This window comes from Schistocerca cancellata, chromosome 1 (genome assembly GCF_023864275.1).
Source record: "Schistocerca cancellata isolate TAMUIC-IGC-003103 chromosome 1, iqSchCanc2.1, whole genome shotgun sequence".
In the NCBI taxonomy this organism is placed as follows: Eukaryota; Metazoa; Arthropoda; class Insecta; order Orthoptera; family Acrididae; genus Schistocerca; species Schistocerca cancellata.
In genome coordinates, this window is record NC_064626.1 from 945,275,453 (window position 1) to 945,294,990 (window position 19,538).

A 19,538-nucleotide genomic window follows, 5' to 3' on the forward strand; every position below is an offset into this window, starting at 1 on the left:
ATGTTGCTATTGTAACATCGCTATTTATGCTCAGGGAACTGCTCCGTCATCCAGAACGCTGTGTATCACAGGTTTTCTGGCAACCGTGCTGTGGCGGCCACTCCCGCATACCTGCCGCAAGCGAGCTCGGTCGAGCAGGCGCGGCCGAATTTCCCCTGGGGTTGGTGTGGGCGGGCGTCGCAGTTGCACACACGGCGTTCCAGCCGCAGTATCCCATCCGCCGTCGCCAGAGCTGGAGCAAGCAGTTTATCCAGCGCAAGAGAAAACGGTAACTATTTTGCGCTGTGTATTTTACATCCAATGATTGACTGTCGGAAGACTGGAAAACTCTTAAAGTTTGTGGAACGTACGCATCGTTTTCATGAATCACCCTAGAATTAACTGTCAGTCAACAGTCAACAAAGTTCTGCAGCTAACTTCAGTGAATTTAGAGAACTTACCAGAATGGTTTTTCAGTGGGCGGTAGCGTGTTTCATCGTGTGAATTTTCAACAGGACATTTCCCATCCAATAAAAGTGAAGTTGTTGTTTTGATTTATTAAAAGGATTCATATTACATAGTCCAATATTAACAAGCTCATAGAAGTCTAAGTTGTTTCCAAACATTGATCTTAGCAAATAATGGTAAAAACAAAAAAATGGTTCAAATGGCTCTAAGCACTATGGGACTTAACAGCTGAGGTCTGTGGTGTCACCACCAGACACCACACTTGCTAGATGGTAGCCTTTAAATCGGCCGCGGTCCGTTAGTATATGTCGGACCCGCGTGTCGCCACTATCAGTGATTTCAGACCGAGCGCCGCCACACGGCAGGTCTAGAGAGACCTCCTAGCACTCGCCCCAGTTGTACAGCCGACTTTGCTAGCGATGGTTCACTGACAAACTACGCTCTCATTTGCCGAGACGATAGTTAGCATAGCCTTCAGCTACGTCATTGGCTACGACCTAACAAGGCGCCATTATCAGTTACTATTGATGCTGTAAAACATGTACCGTCGAGAGCGATGTTCACCAATTATGAATTAAAGTTAAGTATTTAGGTATTCCAGTAGTTACGTACGTTCTTTGCTACTATAAATTCCTTGTCCTGTTCCAGACCTCACGCCAACCTGCGTGAGCTTAAACGCGTGCCTTTCTGCTCCTGTCCTAGTGGGTTGGCTGTCTTGCCAATCCACAAGGTCATCAGTCCGCTAGTCTTAGAATTACTTAAACCTAACCAACCTAAGGACATCACACACATCCATGCCCGAGGCAGAATTCGAACCTGCGACCGCAGCAGCCGCGTGGCTCCAGACTGAAGCGCCTAGAACCGCTCGGCCACCGCGGCCCGTTGGCAGTAACAGACACAGAAAACATTCAATTAAATGTATTCTTAAATCTAGAGTCATATGTAGGGCAAGGATGTTGACGTCTTTCGACTTCATTCTAGTTGTGGTTTCTGCAATGCTTTGGTCTACCTCTGGCCCTTACTCAAGCTTGGCATTGACTGACAAAGCTGTTGGATGTCCTCCTTAGGGATATCGTGCTAAATTCTGTCCAATTGGCCGTTAGATCGTCAAAAGCCCCAGATTGCTGGAGGGGCCTGTCCATAACGCTCCAAACGTTCGCAGTTGGAGAAGAGATCCAGTGACCTTGCTGGTCAAGGCACGATTTGGCAAGCACGAAGACAAGCGGTAGAAACTGTATCATTTCCGCGGGGGCGTAATCTTTCTGACATAGAAGCCCAGGGCGTCTTGCCATGAGCCGGACGGTGTGGCCGAGGTGTTCTATGCACTTCCGTCTGGAACCGCGCGACCGCTACGGCTGCAGGTTCGAATCCTGCCTCGGGTTTGGAAGGGTGTGCTGTCCTTAGGTTTGTTGGGTTTAAGTAGTTCTAAGTTCTAGGGGACTGATTACCTCAGATATTAAGTCCCATAGTGCTCAGAGCCATTTTGTCTTGCCATCAGGGAAACAAAACATGGCGTCGAATATTGTGCCTTAAGGATGCCGAGGATAACAGCCATACGGGTCTTCCTGTGACATTAAATGGCACATCAGATCATAACTCTTGGTTATCGGGCCTTATGGCGGGCGTCAATGAGGTTGGTAACCCATTGCAGTCCTGGGCCTCTCCAGACACGGCTTCGCTGGTCAACGTGGCTCACTCCGTCACTGAAAACAGATCCACTCTAGTGGAACTGAGGTTCAAATCCGACGACATGTCTGGAGACGTCCCGAACACCGGCTGGATTCTAACAATCTAACATGCCACGTGGATAGAAATTTGCACGATATTCCTCCAGAGGACATCCAACGGCTCCATAAATGAATGCCAAGCCGAATAAATGCTTGCATAACGGCCTGAGGTGGACCACTGCATTATTGACTTGCTCAAATCGTGAAGCTCTTTCTCTTGAATAGATCATCCATATTTATTTGTTTGTCTATAGACGTACATCACATCTACAAATTTTCGTCCTATTCAGATAATTCCTTCGTCGTGTGTCGTTCTGTTTGCCTGTAGAGTTGATAAAACACCCATAAAGGAAACAGGAGAGCCAACACGTTGAACAACAAAACACACTACAGTAACGCAGATAATGAAGTCTACCGATAGGATCAATACCACCCATCACAGGCAGCTGCATGGTGGAGGGGACCGAGGCGAAGGACTCAGCACCTTGCCTCACCCATCACAAGTAATTTTCTGAGCTATGAACTGAGTACAGGATGAATCATAATAGCGAAAAGTGACTCGGGTTAAAATTTACAACAGAAGAAAAAGTGTTCCAATAAACGGGGATCCCCAAATGAATCCTTTGCGAAGTTCACAATGAACGTATTTGAAATACACGCTTTACCATTGTGTCCTCATGAAAATAGGCTCTAATTTCACTCATAGCCTACCATAACAAGAAATGCATTTCTGCTTACTGCAGAAGCGTAGTTCTTAAATGTGTTACACGTGTCAGTGTTATAGCTGGACGCTATACCACATTCGTCTCTGCAATTAGTTATCAATTCTTTCGACGCCTCCGGAATATTTAGTAAATCACGACAATCCTAAATTGCTCTGCTACAATTACTTCAACCATGTCAAAGGACCTGCTCCATTTTATTTTTGAGACGACCCCAGACAGAAACATCTGGACCATTGAGCTCAGCTGATCTTCCAGCTTAGTGGAATATTTTTGCTTTTATAATGATATTCTTTCCCCTGAGTGAGGCTTCGGTATTAACTATGGTGTGCCCTGTTTCTCACAACGTACACACACTATTCACTACCCACAGGATTGGATATTTTAATTGGTTAACCGAATTACAGTGCGATACAAAGGACTTCGTTGTTCGTGTCCCTGCGTAATGCTGATGTGAGCAAGAAGTGAAGGGATAAATGCTTTCACAAGCACAGGAACCAGTAGTACGCCACGGTATCTCTGTCGTATTATTTTCAGTTGATTGTCAAGTATATTGTATTAAGAGGAAAAATAAATATGGATTGTCTCCACATGATGGCCAGAAAACTATGGATGTCAGTCAACATTTGTAACCATTGTACAGAAACATCCTGCGGCACTTCGTACAAAACTTAGTACAGACAGTGAACGCAACAATGGACATGGATATGGACATTCAATAAAAATATTCGATCACCATGACGAATTGTTGTCAACGATTATCATTGCCTCTGAGAATTATTCATATTATCAGCTTCACTGTAGACTGGAATCACCGTTATTCATACGCAATATGTAATGTTGTGTTCGATGTTAACGTATTTTTCTTTTACAGAAAAGTTTTTCTTACCATTGCCGATATGCAGTCTATACCTCTTCATTTTGTCATAGTCAGGTAAGTGAATGACAAAACTGCGCCTAATTATGGCGTCTCATTTCCTGCTCTAATTTCCCAGCATCATCTGACTTGAACTAGTATGCATTATAATTTTTATCATCATCATCATCATCATCATCATTTAAGACTGCTTATGCCTTTCAGCGTTCAGTCTGGAGCATAGCCCCCCTTATACAGTTCCTCCATGATCCCCTATTCAGTGCTAACTTTGGTGCCTCTTCTGATGTTAAACCTATTACTTCCAAATCATTCTTAACCGAATCCAGGTACCTTCTCCTTGCTCTGCCCCGACTCCTCCTACCCTCTACTGCTGAATCCATGAGTCTCTTTGGTAACCTTGCTCCTCCCATGCGTGTAACATGACCCCACCATCTAAGCCTGTTCGCCCTGACTGCTACATCTATAGAGTTCATTCCCAGTTTTTCTTTGATTTCCTCATTTTGGACACCCTCCTGCCATTGTTCCCATCTACTAGTACCTGCAATCATCCTAGCTACTTTCATATCCGTAACCTCAACCTTGTTGATAAGGTAACCTGAATCCACCCAGCTTTCGCTCCCATACAACAAAGTTGGTCGAAAGATTGAACGGTGCACAGATAGCTTAGTCTTGGTACTGACTTCCTTCTTGCAGAAGAGAGTAGATCGTAGCTGAGCGCTCACTGCATTAGCTTTGCTACACCTCGCTTCCAGTTCTTTCACTATGTTGCCATCCTGTGAGAATATGCATCCTAAGTACTTGAAACCGTCCACCTGTTCTAACTTTGTTCCTCCTATTTGGCACTAAATCCGTTTATATTTCTTTCCCACTGTCATTACTTTCGTTTTCGAGATGCTAATCTTCATACCATAGTCCTTACATTTCTGACCTAGCTCTGAAATATTACTTTGCAAACTTTCAATCGAATCTGCCATCACAACTAAGTCATCCGCATACGCAAGACTGCTTATTTTGTGTTCACATATCTTAATCTCACCCAGCCAGTCTATTGTTTGCAACATATGATCCATAAATAATATGAACAACAGTGGAGACAGGTTGCAGCCTTGTCTTACCCCTGAAACTACTCTGAACCATGAACTCAATTTACCGTCAACTCTAACTGCTGCCTGACTATCCATGTAAAGACCTTTAATTGCTTGCAAAAGTTTGCCTCCTATTTCATAATCTTGTAGAACAGACAATAACGTCCTCCTAGGAACCCGGTCATATGCCTTTTCTAGATCTATAAAGCATAGATACAATTCCCTGTTCCACTCATAACACTTCTCCATTATTTGCCGTAAGCTAAAGATCTGGTCCTGACAACCTCTAAGAGGCTAAACCCACACTGAATTTCATCCAATTGGTCCTCAACTAATACTCGCACTTTCCTTTCAACAATACCTGAGAAGATTTTACCCACAACGCTGATTAAAGAGATACCTCTGTAGTTGTTACAATCTTTTTTGTTTCCATGTTTAAAGATTGGTGTGATTACTGCTTTTGTCCAGTCTGATGGAACCTGTCCCGACTCCCAGGCCATTTCAATTATCCTGTGTACCCATTTAAGACCTGACATTCCACTGTATTTGATGAGTTCCGACTTAATTTCATCCACCCCAGCCGCTTTATTGCACTGCAATCTATTGACCATTTTTTCCACTTCCTCAAATGTGATCCTATTTCCATCATCATTCCTATCCCATTCTACCTCGAAGTCTGAAACATTACTGATCGCATTTTCACCTACATTGAGCAACTCCTCAAAATATTCCCTCCATCTGCCCAAGGCATCCACAGGATTCACCAGCAGTTTTCCTGACCTGTCCAAAATACTTGTCATTTCCTTCTTACCTCCCTTTCGAAGACTGCTAATTACACTCTTCTCCCTGAACGAGAATCCATTCTACGTCTTTTCTTCTTGGTTCCCTTTATTTGTTGCTGTCAATATAGATTGAATAACATTGCATATCTGAACACCCGAGGCAAACTGATCTTACTACTCGACTTGGAGGGTACGTGCATCAGAGTTAAGCCGCAGTATATAATTCTTCTAGTTTTACGCAATGCTCTTGACAATATCCAGATTGCTGTTACAAGAGTCAAAGGACATGATGTAAGCTAATAGTTGGAGTGAAATACGGTTGTAGCATTTCCCTCGTATTATTCAGCGTGTTACTAGAGATTCGCAGTTTGTCGGTCTCTCTTCACAGCGAAAGTTACGTCTTTCACTCTTCGCGGCGAGAGCGGCAGATAACCTAGTGGAGTCATACGTCGTTTGTCAGTGACACGAACTTGACAAAGATGGGAGTGAACTACGTGACACAGCGAAGGGATCGTGAGAGGAAGTGCTGGAAGCGCCTCCACGTGTGCGGGCCGTTTCCTGGTCCCCGTCGCGCAGCGGGAATAGCTGCGAGCCGGCTGAGGCAGCCCGCGGTGTTTGACGAACCTCTCGGCGGAGGCGGATATTGCTCTCGTGGGGCGGCGGCTGCTCTGAGCGGGAAAGACCGCGAAGCCCCGCGTCGTCTCGCCGCGCCGCGCCGCGCCTCTGGGCTGGAAGCCGTTATTTATTGCGGCGCTTTGTGCATGGTTGGCTTATCGGATCGCGCTGCGCGCAAAATAACCTGCGCCCACGGGAAACTGGGTCACTGCGGCCTGCGACATGCATCCCCCGTGCTCTTCATCTTGTGCTTCCTTTGTAGCGCCAGAGCAGTGGGCGAGCCACCACTCCCACTTCTCTTTCTTGCAACAGACAAATGATAATTTACCCCGTCCTCCGACCCTTCCTTCGCGCCGCAAAACACACAAGATTGTATTGGATTGTTTGCGGGAAGAGACCAAACAACGAGGTCATCAGTCTCATCGGATTAGGGAATGACGGGGAAGGAAGTCGGCCGTGCCCGTTCAAAGGAACCATCCTGGCATTTGCCTGAAGCGATTTAGGGAAATCACGGAAAACCTAAATCAGGATGGCCAGACGCGGGATTAAACCGTCGTCCTCCAGAATACGAGTCCAGTCTCTAACCACTGCTCCACCTCGCTCGGTAACACACAATAAAATTTGAAAATAGTGATATCTTGAGACAAATGTCAAGGAACCAGTATACACTGCCTGACAAAAATGTGAATCAGCGAGGAAACACAGTCGGATGGCAATGTAACTTCGTTCACATACACACCATCGGTGCGTACATAAACGATTAAAGCTGCTATTCTCTGTAATATATGGATCGGCCGTCAGACTAGATTAGTCTTGTCAGTGTTTAGTGTTGTTATCAGGCCTGGTAGCGTATACAGGGTGTTACAAAAAGGTACGGCCAAACTTTCAGGAAACATTCCTCACACACAAAGAAAGAAAATATGTTATGTGGACATGTGTCCGGAAACTCTTACTTCCCATGTTAGAGCTCATTTTATTACTTCTCTTCAAATCACATTAATCATGGAATGGAAGCACACAGCAACAGAACGTACCAGCGTGACTTCAAACACTTTGTTACAGGAAATGTTCGAAATGTCCTCCGTTAGCGAGGATACATGCATCCACCCTCCGTCGCATGGAATCCCTGATGCGCTGATGCAGCCCTGGAGAATGGAATATTGTATCACAGCCGTCCACAATACGAGCACGAAGAGTCTCTACATTCGTTACCGGGGTTGCGTAGACAAGAGCTTTCAAATGCCCCCATAAATGAAAGTCAAGAGGGTTGAGGTCAGGAGAGCGTGGAGGCCATGGAATTGGTCCGCCTCTACCAATCCATCGGTCACCGAATCTGTTGTTGAGAAGCGTACGAACACTTCGACTGAAATGTGCAGAAGCTCCATCGTGCATGAACCACATGTTGTGTCGTACTTATAAAGGCACATGATCTAGCAGCACAGGTAGAGTATCCCGTATGAAAGCATGATAACGTGCTCCATTGAGCGTAGGTGGAAGACATGGGGATCAATCAAGACATCACCAACAATGCCTGCCCAAACATTCACAGAAAATCTGTGTTGATGACGTGATTGCACAATTGCGTGCGGAGTCCACACATGTTGATTGTGAAAATTTACAATTTGATCACGTTGGAATGAAGCCTCATCCGTAAAGAGAACATTTGCACTGAAATGAGGATTGACACATTGTTGGACGAACCATTCGCAGAAGTGTACCCGTGGAGGCCAATCAGCTGCTGATAGTGCCTGCACACTCTGTACATGGTACGGAAACTACTGGTTCTTCCGTAGCACTCTCCATACAGTGACGTGGTCAGCGTTACCTTTTACAGCAGACGCCGATCAATTGCTTCGAACGTCTTCCTGTCGGGACACCTTCGTTCTGGAAATCTGTCTCGATACAAACGCACCGCGCCATGGCTATTGCCCCGTGCTAATCCATACATCAAATGGGCATCTGCCAACTCCGCATTTGTAAACATTGCACTGACTGCAAAATCACGTTCGTGATGAACACTAACCTGTTGATGCTACATACTGATGTGCTTGATGCCAGTGCTGTAGAGCAATGAGTTGCATGTCAACACAAGCACCGAAGTCAACATTACCTTTCTTCAATTGGGCCAACTGGCGGTGAATCGAGGAAGTACAGTACATACTGACGAAACTAAAATGAGCTCTGACATGGAAACTAAGCGTTTCCGGACACATGTCCACATAACATCTTTTCTTTATTTGTGTGTGAGGTATGTTTCCTGAAAGTTTGGCCGTACCTTTTTGTAACACCCTGTATAAGAGGCATGAGCAGCCTCAGGTGTTGAGTGATCAATGTTAAGTACACGCACTTCCATGGGACAGAGGTATCAACACCTGCCAGATTGCGAAACAGGCCCCGTTGTGTGTCTCCATTTGACTGGCTTGTGGAATTGTGCAGTGTCCAGATCTCTAGGGCATTCGGATGACTGGATAGAAAGGTGAGAGGGAAGGGGTCATCGTCGTTTAGGTTCCAGTCGACCACATCAAATCGTGACAAGGGAGGATCGAAATATTGTGCATCAAGCACGTGTAACAGCTGCACATTTGCACCTGCCATATGAGAACAGGTGATGGAATACCAGTAATATTGTCATACCGCGCTACTGGCCTGAGATTAGCAGGGGCCGGACTGGGAAATTACCATCCCACGAGTAGGCTGCCGGTAGTACTGCAGCACATACGGCTGCGTTTGGAGTGTTGTCTTGACCAGGAACCACGGACTGCTGATGATTGGCGACACGTTGCTTTTAGCGAGGAATCGCGGTTCAGCACTGATCCGGATGTCCATAGTTGGTGAATATTGTATGGACCTGTGAAGAGTTCCCAATCTTCCAATGTTTTAGAGAGCCACGTCGGTGTTACACCTGGCAGCATGGTGTGAGGAACCGTCCGGTGTGACTTCAGGCCACGGCTGGCAGTGACTGAGGGAACTATGATGCTACAATGTTACATCACGAACATCTTGCGACCACGCGTTTTGCCTCTCATGTTTTAGAGAAGCGCATCGGTGCTACACCTGGCGTCATGACGTGAGAAGCCATCTAGTATAGCTTCAGGCTGTGATTGAGGGAACTGTGACGGTACAATGTAACATCACGAACTTCCTTCGACCACTTGTTTCACATCTCATGCGTCACTATCGTGGTGCCATTTTTCAACAGGACAATGCTTGTCCACATAGGACACGCATCTCTACGAACAGTCTGCGTGATGCTGAGGTTCTCTGATGGTCATAAGATTCCTTGACCTGTCGCCGACATAACATGTGTGGGTCCACCTCGGACGTCAACACCGTCTCAGTGCCAGACTGAGGAATACCAAAGACCTGTTACAGCAATTGCGAGGCAACTTCTCTCGGGAGAGTTTACAGTGGTTTTATGACATCCTTCGTCACCAAATCAGTACGTGTACGCAGACCACAGAGGGTGTAGCATAATGCTAATAAGTGCGCTCATACTGCCAGACTCATAAATTTGACTTGCTTTTGCAGTCACGGAAATAAAATGACATACCGTCCCAACCCACGAAACTACATTTAGTCTCTTCCACTCCTTCTGTGTGCCGTACTTCTTTTGTCAAGCAGTTTACTACACAAGGATCTGACGAAGAAAGAATTTTTCTATTGTCGAAGAATGCTTTGTGTTAATAATTCATGAAGAGTTAAGACACTGTTCTAATTTGTCACTAGTAAGTAGTAAATATGCTATTAACATTGGTTGTGATAAAGAGGCGTGTTTTTATAACTGATTTGAGGGAAGTGTTACTTTTTCTACTATATTAATCAAGTACGTGAAACGTATACAACATTATTTTTAAAATAATCGTCCCCTCAAATTTAGAAAGGCGAGGCCGGTTGATAAACTTATGGTGGAAAGTATTTCTGTACAGAACAAAAACCTAGCAACAGGCGAAAGACATACGCTGCAATCTGTGCTTAAGTACTCACAACTTCTAACGATAAGTAAACGACTGTATTTCTTATGCCATAGTCGTTTGCTTATCCTCCTGATTCCGGCACTTCACATTTTTTGCCCGACACCAGACTCATTACTGTTCCATATTAATACAAATGTTTAGACTTTGCCTGTAAAAATAGCTTCATCCACTCTGACGATCACACCATCTCAAGTCAAGCTACCATTTGAAATTCTTTTCCAAAAGATGTCGGGAGCTCTGCAGGAACCCTAAAAAAATGGCTCTGAACACTATGGGACTTAACTTCTGAGTTCATCAGTACCCTAGAACCTAGAACTACTTAAACCTAAGTAGCCTAAGGACATCACAAACATCCATGCCCGAGGCAGGATACGAACCTGCGACCGTAGCGGTCGCGCGGCTCCAGACTGTAGCACCTAGAACCACTCGGCCACCCCTGCTAGCGCAGGAACCCTAGATGTCCTCCCAGTATATCACAGTGGGAGCCACTTCGCTCCCAATCCAGTGTAGCAAAGGCCTCTCAGTTTCCCCTTAAGAGCAAAAGAAAAACAAAAAGTACGATTTCTACGCCACTGTGAAAAAGAACATAGTACAGCATTGTAGCAGAGAAACATTATTCGTTACACTTGACAGCATCATCGCGTAAGAGAAGTCCCACTCAAATTAAGGACAGTAAATCTTAACAAGGCACTGGAAATGATTCGAACATTGTGATTTCGAGGAAATCTCTGCCAACAAGAAATAACTTGTGTTGCCTGCAGACCACCCGACCGACACTCGTGTTTATTTTATTTCTTTTTTTGAAAATGACAGAACACCTTGAACGACTAGAGATAGGACGTTCATATTCACAGGACATCTGCATTAGTATGTTCTGCAGAAATGATTTCAGTCACCTTGGTTCAAGATGCGTCCTACTGCCTAGGGTCCGCTATGGGCCCTGATAACTTGTACCATGCGTGATGGCATCGACGCGTATAAGGCACGAATGGCGTCATCCATGCAGCGTTCACCTGGTTCCAGAGTTCATCTATGGTGGTTGACAAGGGGTTATACAGCTGCACCCGTCGTTTAATCATATCCCACACATTTTTGATTTTTGATTCACAACAAGTCTGCTGATCTGGCGGGACAGGGCAAAACGCTGTCATCCTGTGACAACAAGAAGGCACGCTTTCATACAAAACATGTAGTCGTGCATTGTCTTTCCGCAAATGGGATATGGGGTGTTGTGCAGAAAGGATATGGCTACGGGTCACAAGATATCATTCACATAGGTCGCGCTGGTCACAGTGCTCTTGGGCAAGCACCGACTGTGATTTGTGGTTGTACCCAGTAGCATCCCACACCATAAGGCCATGAGCTGGAGCTGTATGTCTTGTGTGAATGTAGTCTCTGTGATGCCACTCTCCCTAACCGTGGCGAATCAAAACACGGCCATCATTTTCAAACAAACAGAACCTGCATTAGTCCGAAAACTCTGTCTGATGCCATTCCAGTCCACAGTGTCGTCGTTCTATACACTATTGCCGTCTACCATATTTCTCCACATTCGTCGAAGGTAGGTAGAGAAGTGTGCGGGCTTTCAAATAAAAAAATGGTGAGGTGACCCTCAACTACGTACCCTCAGAGTTGAAACATTAAAAGTTTTGGTTGGTTTCATTGTCTAGGGGCAGGGATACGTAATTTGCCGCATTACAAGTCAGATACTGCTGTGTCTACAGTATACAATACGAATATATACATGAAACGAATGCTCGAAGGTTTCCATCACTCGGCAGTTGCGAATTTTGAATGTAACGTAGAAATTTATAAGTGAACGTTTGCAATTAAATAAAATCTGCAGGTACTATTTCTAACGACTTTAAATGATGGGAACAATAGCAGAAGTACCTTTAAGAATGCCGTTTGTTACTGCAAACACTTGTTGGTGTTGATGGTCCAGTAATTAAATAAATATAAGTTGAATAACAGGGAAACAATAGATTCCTACTTCACGTAATTAGTTATGAACAACAACATAGCTCTCGAGATATTCACTTCTAAACGCATACGACGTCTTCACTGCAGAAGCCACGGAAATCTCAGAAGTGCACAAGTCAGCACTGCGAAATCAGAAGTGCACAAGTCAGCACTACGAAATATTTCTATCTCCCGCGACCACGCGCAAACTTCTCCACTCTCCAAGTAGTTCCTGTGACCGTCTGTCGCTGTTTCCTGTCCAGCACCCCCACCTGTACTGAGCGACTCGCTGCACCTTCCCCACTTCCATACAGTCTCTCCATTTATTGGTAGTCGCCTACCATACTAATGAGCGCTAGAGCGCTCCCGCTATGTCTCCAAGCCAACACACAATAACAAACATGTTGAAACACATACGAAATACTGGATTTACATTTAAATAACTTTAAAATAAATGAATATTCCCGACTGGACCATAAACATGCTCTAGCACACATTATTAGATGCATAAACAAATTAAATAACCATATGTCAAAGGAACAGAACAAAAGGTAGGCCAGTAGCTTAATGTCTGTGTGCTTTCTAAAACACAGTAAATATTTAACCACTTTTTTCATGAATGGTATATATCGGATATAAACAAAGACATAGATTAATGATCTCCAATAACTCATGTGCTATTCAAGCTACATGCCCATAATTTTCACCAGTTTAGGTTTACACTAATAGCTTTCTAAAGACATGGCGATCGACAAAATCGAATGAAGCGTTTATATTTTGGAAATTCGTTGCTGGGTGTTTCTTGTATAATTTACCGCCAGATACTAAACTTTAAACTAATAAAAAGATTGCAAATCTGATTACACCATCAGAATCATGGTGCAAATGAAGGTAATGTATGTGTTTCTTGTTAAGGTATCATGTTTCCTCTGGCTATTATTAATTTCTACATGAACCGTGAAATGACTCTGCCATTATGGTTTCACAAAGTCCGCCATCTTTGGCACTCCCAGCATACAAATCTCCTTGATAGACACAAAGCACAGTCCTCGTCACAAGGTCAACATGGAATTCCCAGCTGCATGATCGGCCTGGAGAATGCGCTCTGGCCACCCCTCTTGCTCCAGCTAATGTTCGGCACCGCGCGGTTTCTGGCGAGCCCCGGCCTGCCGACCGGCCCGTGCGGCCACGCCAACTCCGGACTTAGAATATTTTCAGGACGCCACAACTCGCCCATTACCTCACAAGTGGACGATACGCACGTAACCCATGGCATAATAAACGGCGATGAATTGTCATCCCCGATAGTGCAAGATGTATCACACTGTTCCACTGTTGCGCCAGAGACGAGGAGGCCACAGATCTGCCCTGCAATGACATTCGGATGAAATGTCGATCTTCTCAGGCGGTGTTCTGAGTGGTGCGACCTGATCCATCTCGTCGTGTTCTACGGCCTTCCATGAACCATTCTGCACACACCCGTTGAGAAGCCGAAACACTTCTCCCCACTCGAACAGCAATTTCCTAGATCGATGCTTCACATTCTCTTATTCCAATAATGCGCCATCTTTAAAACTCACTGATTTGGCTGTATGTGTCGTGCATACGTCTGTGAGGCACCCTGCACGTCTGCTCAAGTCACACAGATCCGTTACCTCCAGTTTATAGTGACGACGAGAGCTGCAGGCGCATTTTACCGGTAGGTGGCGTTCCCACTGACACGCGTTGTCTATGTTGTCCGCGCACACATGGGCCAACATGGTTCAATTGCTAATCATTTTTGCAGAACGTACATGTCCTCTGAATATGAAAGTCTTACCTCTAGTCATTCAAGGTTTTTTCTGAACATGAGTATAAATGTAGTGGATAGCAGACTGCATCGCATTTGAGAGGACAACGTTTCAAATCAACGTCCGACAAGAAGATTAAGATTTTCCGGTATTGTCCAAAATCCCTACAGGTAAATACCGGGGTTGGAAAAGATTCGGGGATTTCCTTAACTATCGTTAAAAGATTCCGAGCTTCTGCTTCGTCTCTAATAACCTCGATAGCGACGGGATGTTACACACTAATCTACGTTCCTTCTTTCTTACCTAAATGCTGTTGAACTCATCTGAGACGCCCCTGAGAGCTTCGGTCGCAGCTCTGACCAAAGTGTGTGGTTGGCGTATAAGTGGTAATGTCTCAGGATGATTTCCCTTCGCTTATAGTACCAGCTGAGTCCATGGAACGTCTCGACAGGAAGGCATGGATAACTTGGTTAGTTGTGACTAAGATGCCTTCGGAGCACACCGAAATATTATCCAAGGGTTATGCTTGATAGTACATATTCTAGAAGTTGGAAAACGAGAAGAAGAAGAATACTTGTGATATACCAGGAACAAATAGCATTAAGAGTAAATGATACATTGGTGACAGATGTGTATCATGTTGCAGAACTTTTAACAAACATTTTATTATTGTAACTGAAAAGATGGGGTTGTCAGGTTAGGTAGATGCTGCTGTGGAACACCTCAGACCAAACATTTCAAGTAACTTCCATAACATGAATTTGACCCTCACTACCCCAGCAGAAGTAATGTCCATCATAAAATCTTTAAAATCAAAAACATCTAGTGGGTATAATGAAATATTAACAAAGTTAATTAAAGAATGTGATTCTGAGCTAAGTAACATTTTAAGCTATCTTTGTAACAAGTCGTTTATCAGTGGAATATTTCCTGAATGGTTGAAATATGCTGAAGTTAAGCCACTGTTGAAGAAGGGAGATAAAGAAATAGCATCAAATTTCATCCAATTTCACTGTCGCCAGCATCCTCAAAAATTTTAGAAAAAATAATGTACAATCGGCTTTATAACCATCTTATCTCAAGTAACATACTGTCAGAGTTACGGTTTGGATTTCTAAAGGGTTCTGATATTGAGAAGCCTATCTACACTTACAGTGAAAATGTGCTTAATTCATTAGACAAAAAATTGCAGGCAACTGGTACATTTTGTGATCTGTCAAAGGCATTTGACTGTGTAAATCACAATATCCTTTTAAGTAAATTATAATATTATAGTGTGACAGGAAATGCTGCAAAATAGGCAGGAAACAAAGGGTGTTATTAGGAAAGAGATTGCCGGCCGGAGTGGCCGAGCGGTTCTAGGCGCTACAGTCTGGAACCGCGCGACCGCTACGGTCGCAGGTTCGAATCCTGCCTCGGGCATGGATGTGTGTGATGTCCTTAGGTTAGTTAGGTTTAAGTAGTTCTCAGTTCTAGGGGACTGATGACCTCAGCAGTTAAGTCCAACAGTGCTCAGAGCCACTTTTTTAGGAATGAGATATGTATCAAGCTATCAAGCATCATCCAACTGGGAACTAGTTACATGTGGGCTCCCACAAGGTTTCATTTTGGGGCCCTTACTTTTTCTTGTGCACATTAATGACCTTTCATCAGTAACATTACCAGATGCCAAGTTCGTTTTGTTTGCCGATGATACAAACATTGCAATAAATAGCAAATCAAGTTTAGTCTCAAAAATATCAACTAATAAGATATTTGTGGACATTAATCATTGGTCCCTAGCCAATTCTTTGTCACTAAACTTTGAAAAAACACACTGCATGCAGTTCAGAGTTTTTAAGGTGTGTCCCACGAGTATATGCCTAACGTACGATGACAAGCAGATAGAAGCGTCTTAACAAATCCCTGTTTGCAATGCGAATTGTGTCAGAAATAGGGGATATAAAAATGAAATAGCTGGAATACTATGCTTACTTTCATTCCATAATTTCATATGGGATTATTTTTGGGGGTAATTCATCAAACCAAGCTAAAGTTTTCAAAATGCGCGGTAAGAGTTACATGTGGTGTGAACTCAAGACCATCCTGCAGAAGCCTGTTTAGCGAACTAGGGACACTAATTACTGCTTCCCAATATACTTATTCCTTAATTAAATTTGTCATTAAAATATATAACTTTTTCAAACCAACAGCTCATGGAATCAATACTAGAAATAAGAATAATCTATACAAGGATTTAAAGACACTTAGTCCTGTACAAAAAGGTGTGCATTATTCAGGAACACAAATTTTCAATAACTTGCCAGTATCCATAAGAAGCTTAACAACCAATGAAATTCAGTTTAAGAGAAGCCTAAAGGATTTATTGGTGACCAACGCCTTCTACTCCATTCATTAATTTATCAGTAAAACCAACTGATTTGTGTGTATATACAATATAACTTCTGCACAATTTCAGTGCAGTAATGTGTTCATTGTAAATATATGTGTGTGTCTGTCTGTGTGTGTGTGTGTGTGTGTGTGTGTGTGTGTGTGTGTGTGTGTGTGTGTAAGTACAATCTAACTTCTGCACCATTTCAGTGCAGTAATGTTTTCATTGTAAATAAGTATTATGGTAGTTGTATTACACGTTTATTACCTTATAAATAAATAAATAAACTTCTTTATTTTAAATTCAGTGCATTAGTACTTGTAAAATGACTCTTTCATATAGTGTTCAGTAAAAAAATGAACTTGGGACCTGTGGAATGGTACATAAGCTTATTTGTTTTTGTTGTACATATTTGTTATGTATTGTTGTTTTTCTGACATGTTCTACATCCTGGAGGACCTCCTCACTACGGATCAGTTGGAATGAAAGTAAATCTAATCGAATCTAATCTTTCGCTTCACATGATTAACTGCGACGTTTCCAAAAGCCACATGTCTCGTACAAGCCGACAACGCTATAACCGCTCTTTTACCCTACAGGTAAGCTTTGAAGGAATTAGAAAGCGCGTTAACGTGTCACGAATTTGACCTTGCCGTATTCAGATTTCCTGGGCCACTGTTGCATTTTAGTTAACGAATGTGTGCTCTATAGGCATTGGCCTTATTTCAGATCGCGGAAGTGACGCACTTGGTGAGGTTTAGCTGAAGCTAATAAATTACATTTGATTCCATGGAAACTGCGGAATTTTTTATCGTGGCTTACTGGAGCGTGACTGATTGAGACCTTATACCGTGTCTTATGTCGTAACAAGTTTCATAAATCAAGCAACTCTTTGGCAGTGATGGAGTAGTTTATTACAGGTGTGTTGTTACGCTCTGGCGCAAAATGTTGTGTGCGCGATCCGTCGCAAAGGAAATTGCACTAATGATGTACATTAGTCCATTTTTACAAAGTGTGTTCAGTCATGAGTGATTGTCTTTAATTCAAAACACATTGAAGTTTACACATATCTACATTCATTATTTTCACAGTTCAAAGCACTTCTAACTGTCTGGTTCCGTTAGACGGTGCTCGGGCTCCGCAATTTTTTCTTTCATACGTAGCGAAAGAATACTTTACTGCCACTGGGTTGATCGATATTGATGCAGCTTTTCAAAGGTGACACAGCTGGAGATCTAAATATATTTTCTAACAAATACACCGTGTTAAATGATTCTTTATTTGAACTGTATACTGTTAAAAGTTATTAACGACAGAACATATATAATTCAGTTATAGCGCATAAAACAAAGGTGAATTTGCATTGAAAGAGGAGATAAATCAATGTACATCGAACATCAAACTAATTAATAATGTTATTAATTCATATTTGTTCCTGAGAACGTGGAAATTTATATTAGGAAATAATGAGCTTAATCAAGATTTAAAATCTCTTAATGGAAAAGTGGGAGCAACAAATGAGAGAAAGGTTTATTTTATAATTGTTGGCTACTAATACAAATCAGTAATTTAATTCGTAAGTAATCGTGTCATGCGTAGGAGCGAATACTACGTGTTCAATTATTATTGATATAGAATCCTGTTCTATTGACAATGGTATGCGGCAAGAGCCGCTGTTGGTAAGCTTCCGAATAAGCTCTATATTCTCCGACTTCTCCATTAAGGTTTTTCGTGAGATGTATGTTGGGGGAGCAACTCGTTGCACAAAACATACAATAAAATTGTTACACTGAACCTCATAGTGACAGCAGCGTCTGCTTCGGTGGCTGGATTACATTTTCCGTGACACTTGGGCACTTAAAAAACAATATTCTTTGATTCACCTCTGTCTCTCCTGTTTGTTCTAACTGGTATTGGTACCAGTTTGATGGAAATTCCGAATCACTCGAACGATTCTTTGTAGCGTTCTGCCGTCACAGACTAAGTACATTCCCTTGGGAATCTACCAAATAATCTGATTCTGTTATCTTACTGTCCTGTAAATCACGTTATGTGGTCGTTCCACCCTAAGTAGTTCCAAATGTATACTCCAAGACTGTTGCCAATTTGATCACGATTCGTTATTTCACAGAGCATTTGGTTCTTTCACCAAAGATGCAGGATATAATGTTGTGTTTGTTAATGCTCTAAGACAGACAGCAGCTCCCGCCTGACGAGTAGATACTCTGCAGATCTTCTGCAGTTTTGCTACTATTGTATTTTAAGGGGTTGACATTTCTATACGTAGAACACCAGTTTAAGCCGTTATCCATGAGACCTATAGCATTCTTTTATGGTACGTTGGTGATGTCATGGTTTTTAGATGGAGACCTTCGGTCCAATAAATAAAAATTTTTCGTAATCTCGTATTTTGTCCAATTGGTGACAGAGCAGGACTGTACTTAACGCCTCCGAAAAGCAAAGGAAGCCAAGGATCACGCCACTAACGTCCTCCAGAATGTAATGCACGCACAAAGAAAGCTGAATTTTTAGGGTTTTAATAGCTACATAGGAGGTTGTGTACCACCATGACGTCATAGTGAGATTATATCAAATGTTTTCCATAATTCTACAACTAACTGATGGTAGGGGATTAGGCCTATATGAATCCGAATATATGAAACGAATCTAGACGCCTGAAACGCTTCCTTTTTCCATGCGTTTCTCGCAGACTGTATATAAAATCTTTAAGTTATCTCATTCGGTCCAGTCATTTACCCCTGTTGAGCTATTTCGATTGATTTTCTATTCCTCGTTATTTTGGTGTCATTGCAATTTTGGAAAGGATGAATCGCACTATGACCTTCTTCAGGAAAATAATTTCGGAACCAGAATAGAGTATTTCGGCTTTTCCTATGTCATTCACTTTTTGAGTGCCACTAAGCTCACTGAGTGTACAAACAGGTTACTTTCATCCACCTGCTGACGTCACATAAGGCCAAAATTTTTTTTATATTTAATCAAACTTATAGACTCCTGGAAATGGAAAAAAGAACACATTGACACCGGTGTGTCAGACCCACCATACTTGCTCCGGACACTGCGAGAGGGCTGTACAAGCAATGATCACACGCACGGCACAGCGGACACACCAGGACCCGCGGTGTTGGCCGTCGAATGGCGCTAGCTGCGCAGCATTTGTGCACC

The 19,538-nt window shown here is 43.1% G+C and overlaps 1 protein-coding gene across 1 annotated transcript in view; it reads left to right on the forward strand.

Annotated features, from left to right (window-relative positions):
- Positions 1-19,538, forward strand: part of LOC126116861 (uncharacterized) — a 439,575-nt gene that overhangs the window by 344,714 nt on the left and 75,323 nt on the right. Inside the window, exon 3 of the mRNA XM_049915038.1 lies at positions 72-268. Within this exon, the coding sequence (XP_049770995.1) occupies positions 72-268 (197 nt within the window). The remainder of the gene's footprint in view (positions 1-71; positions 269-19,538) is intronic.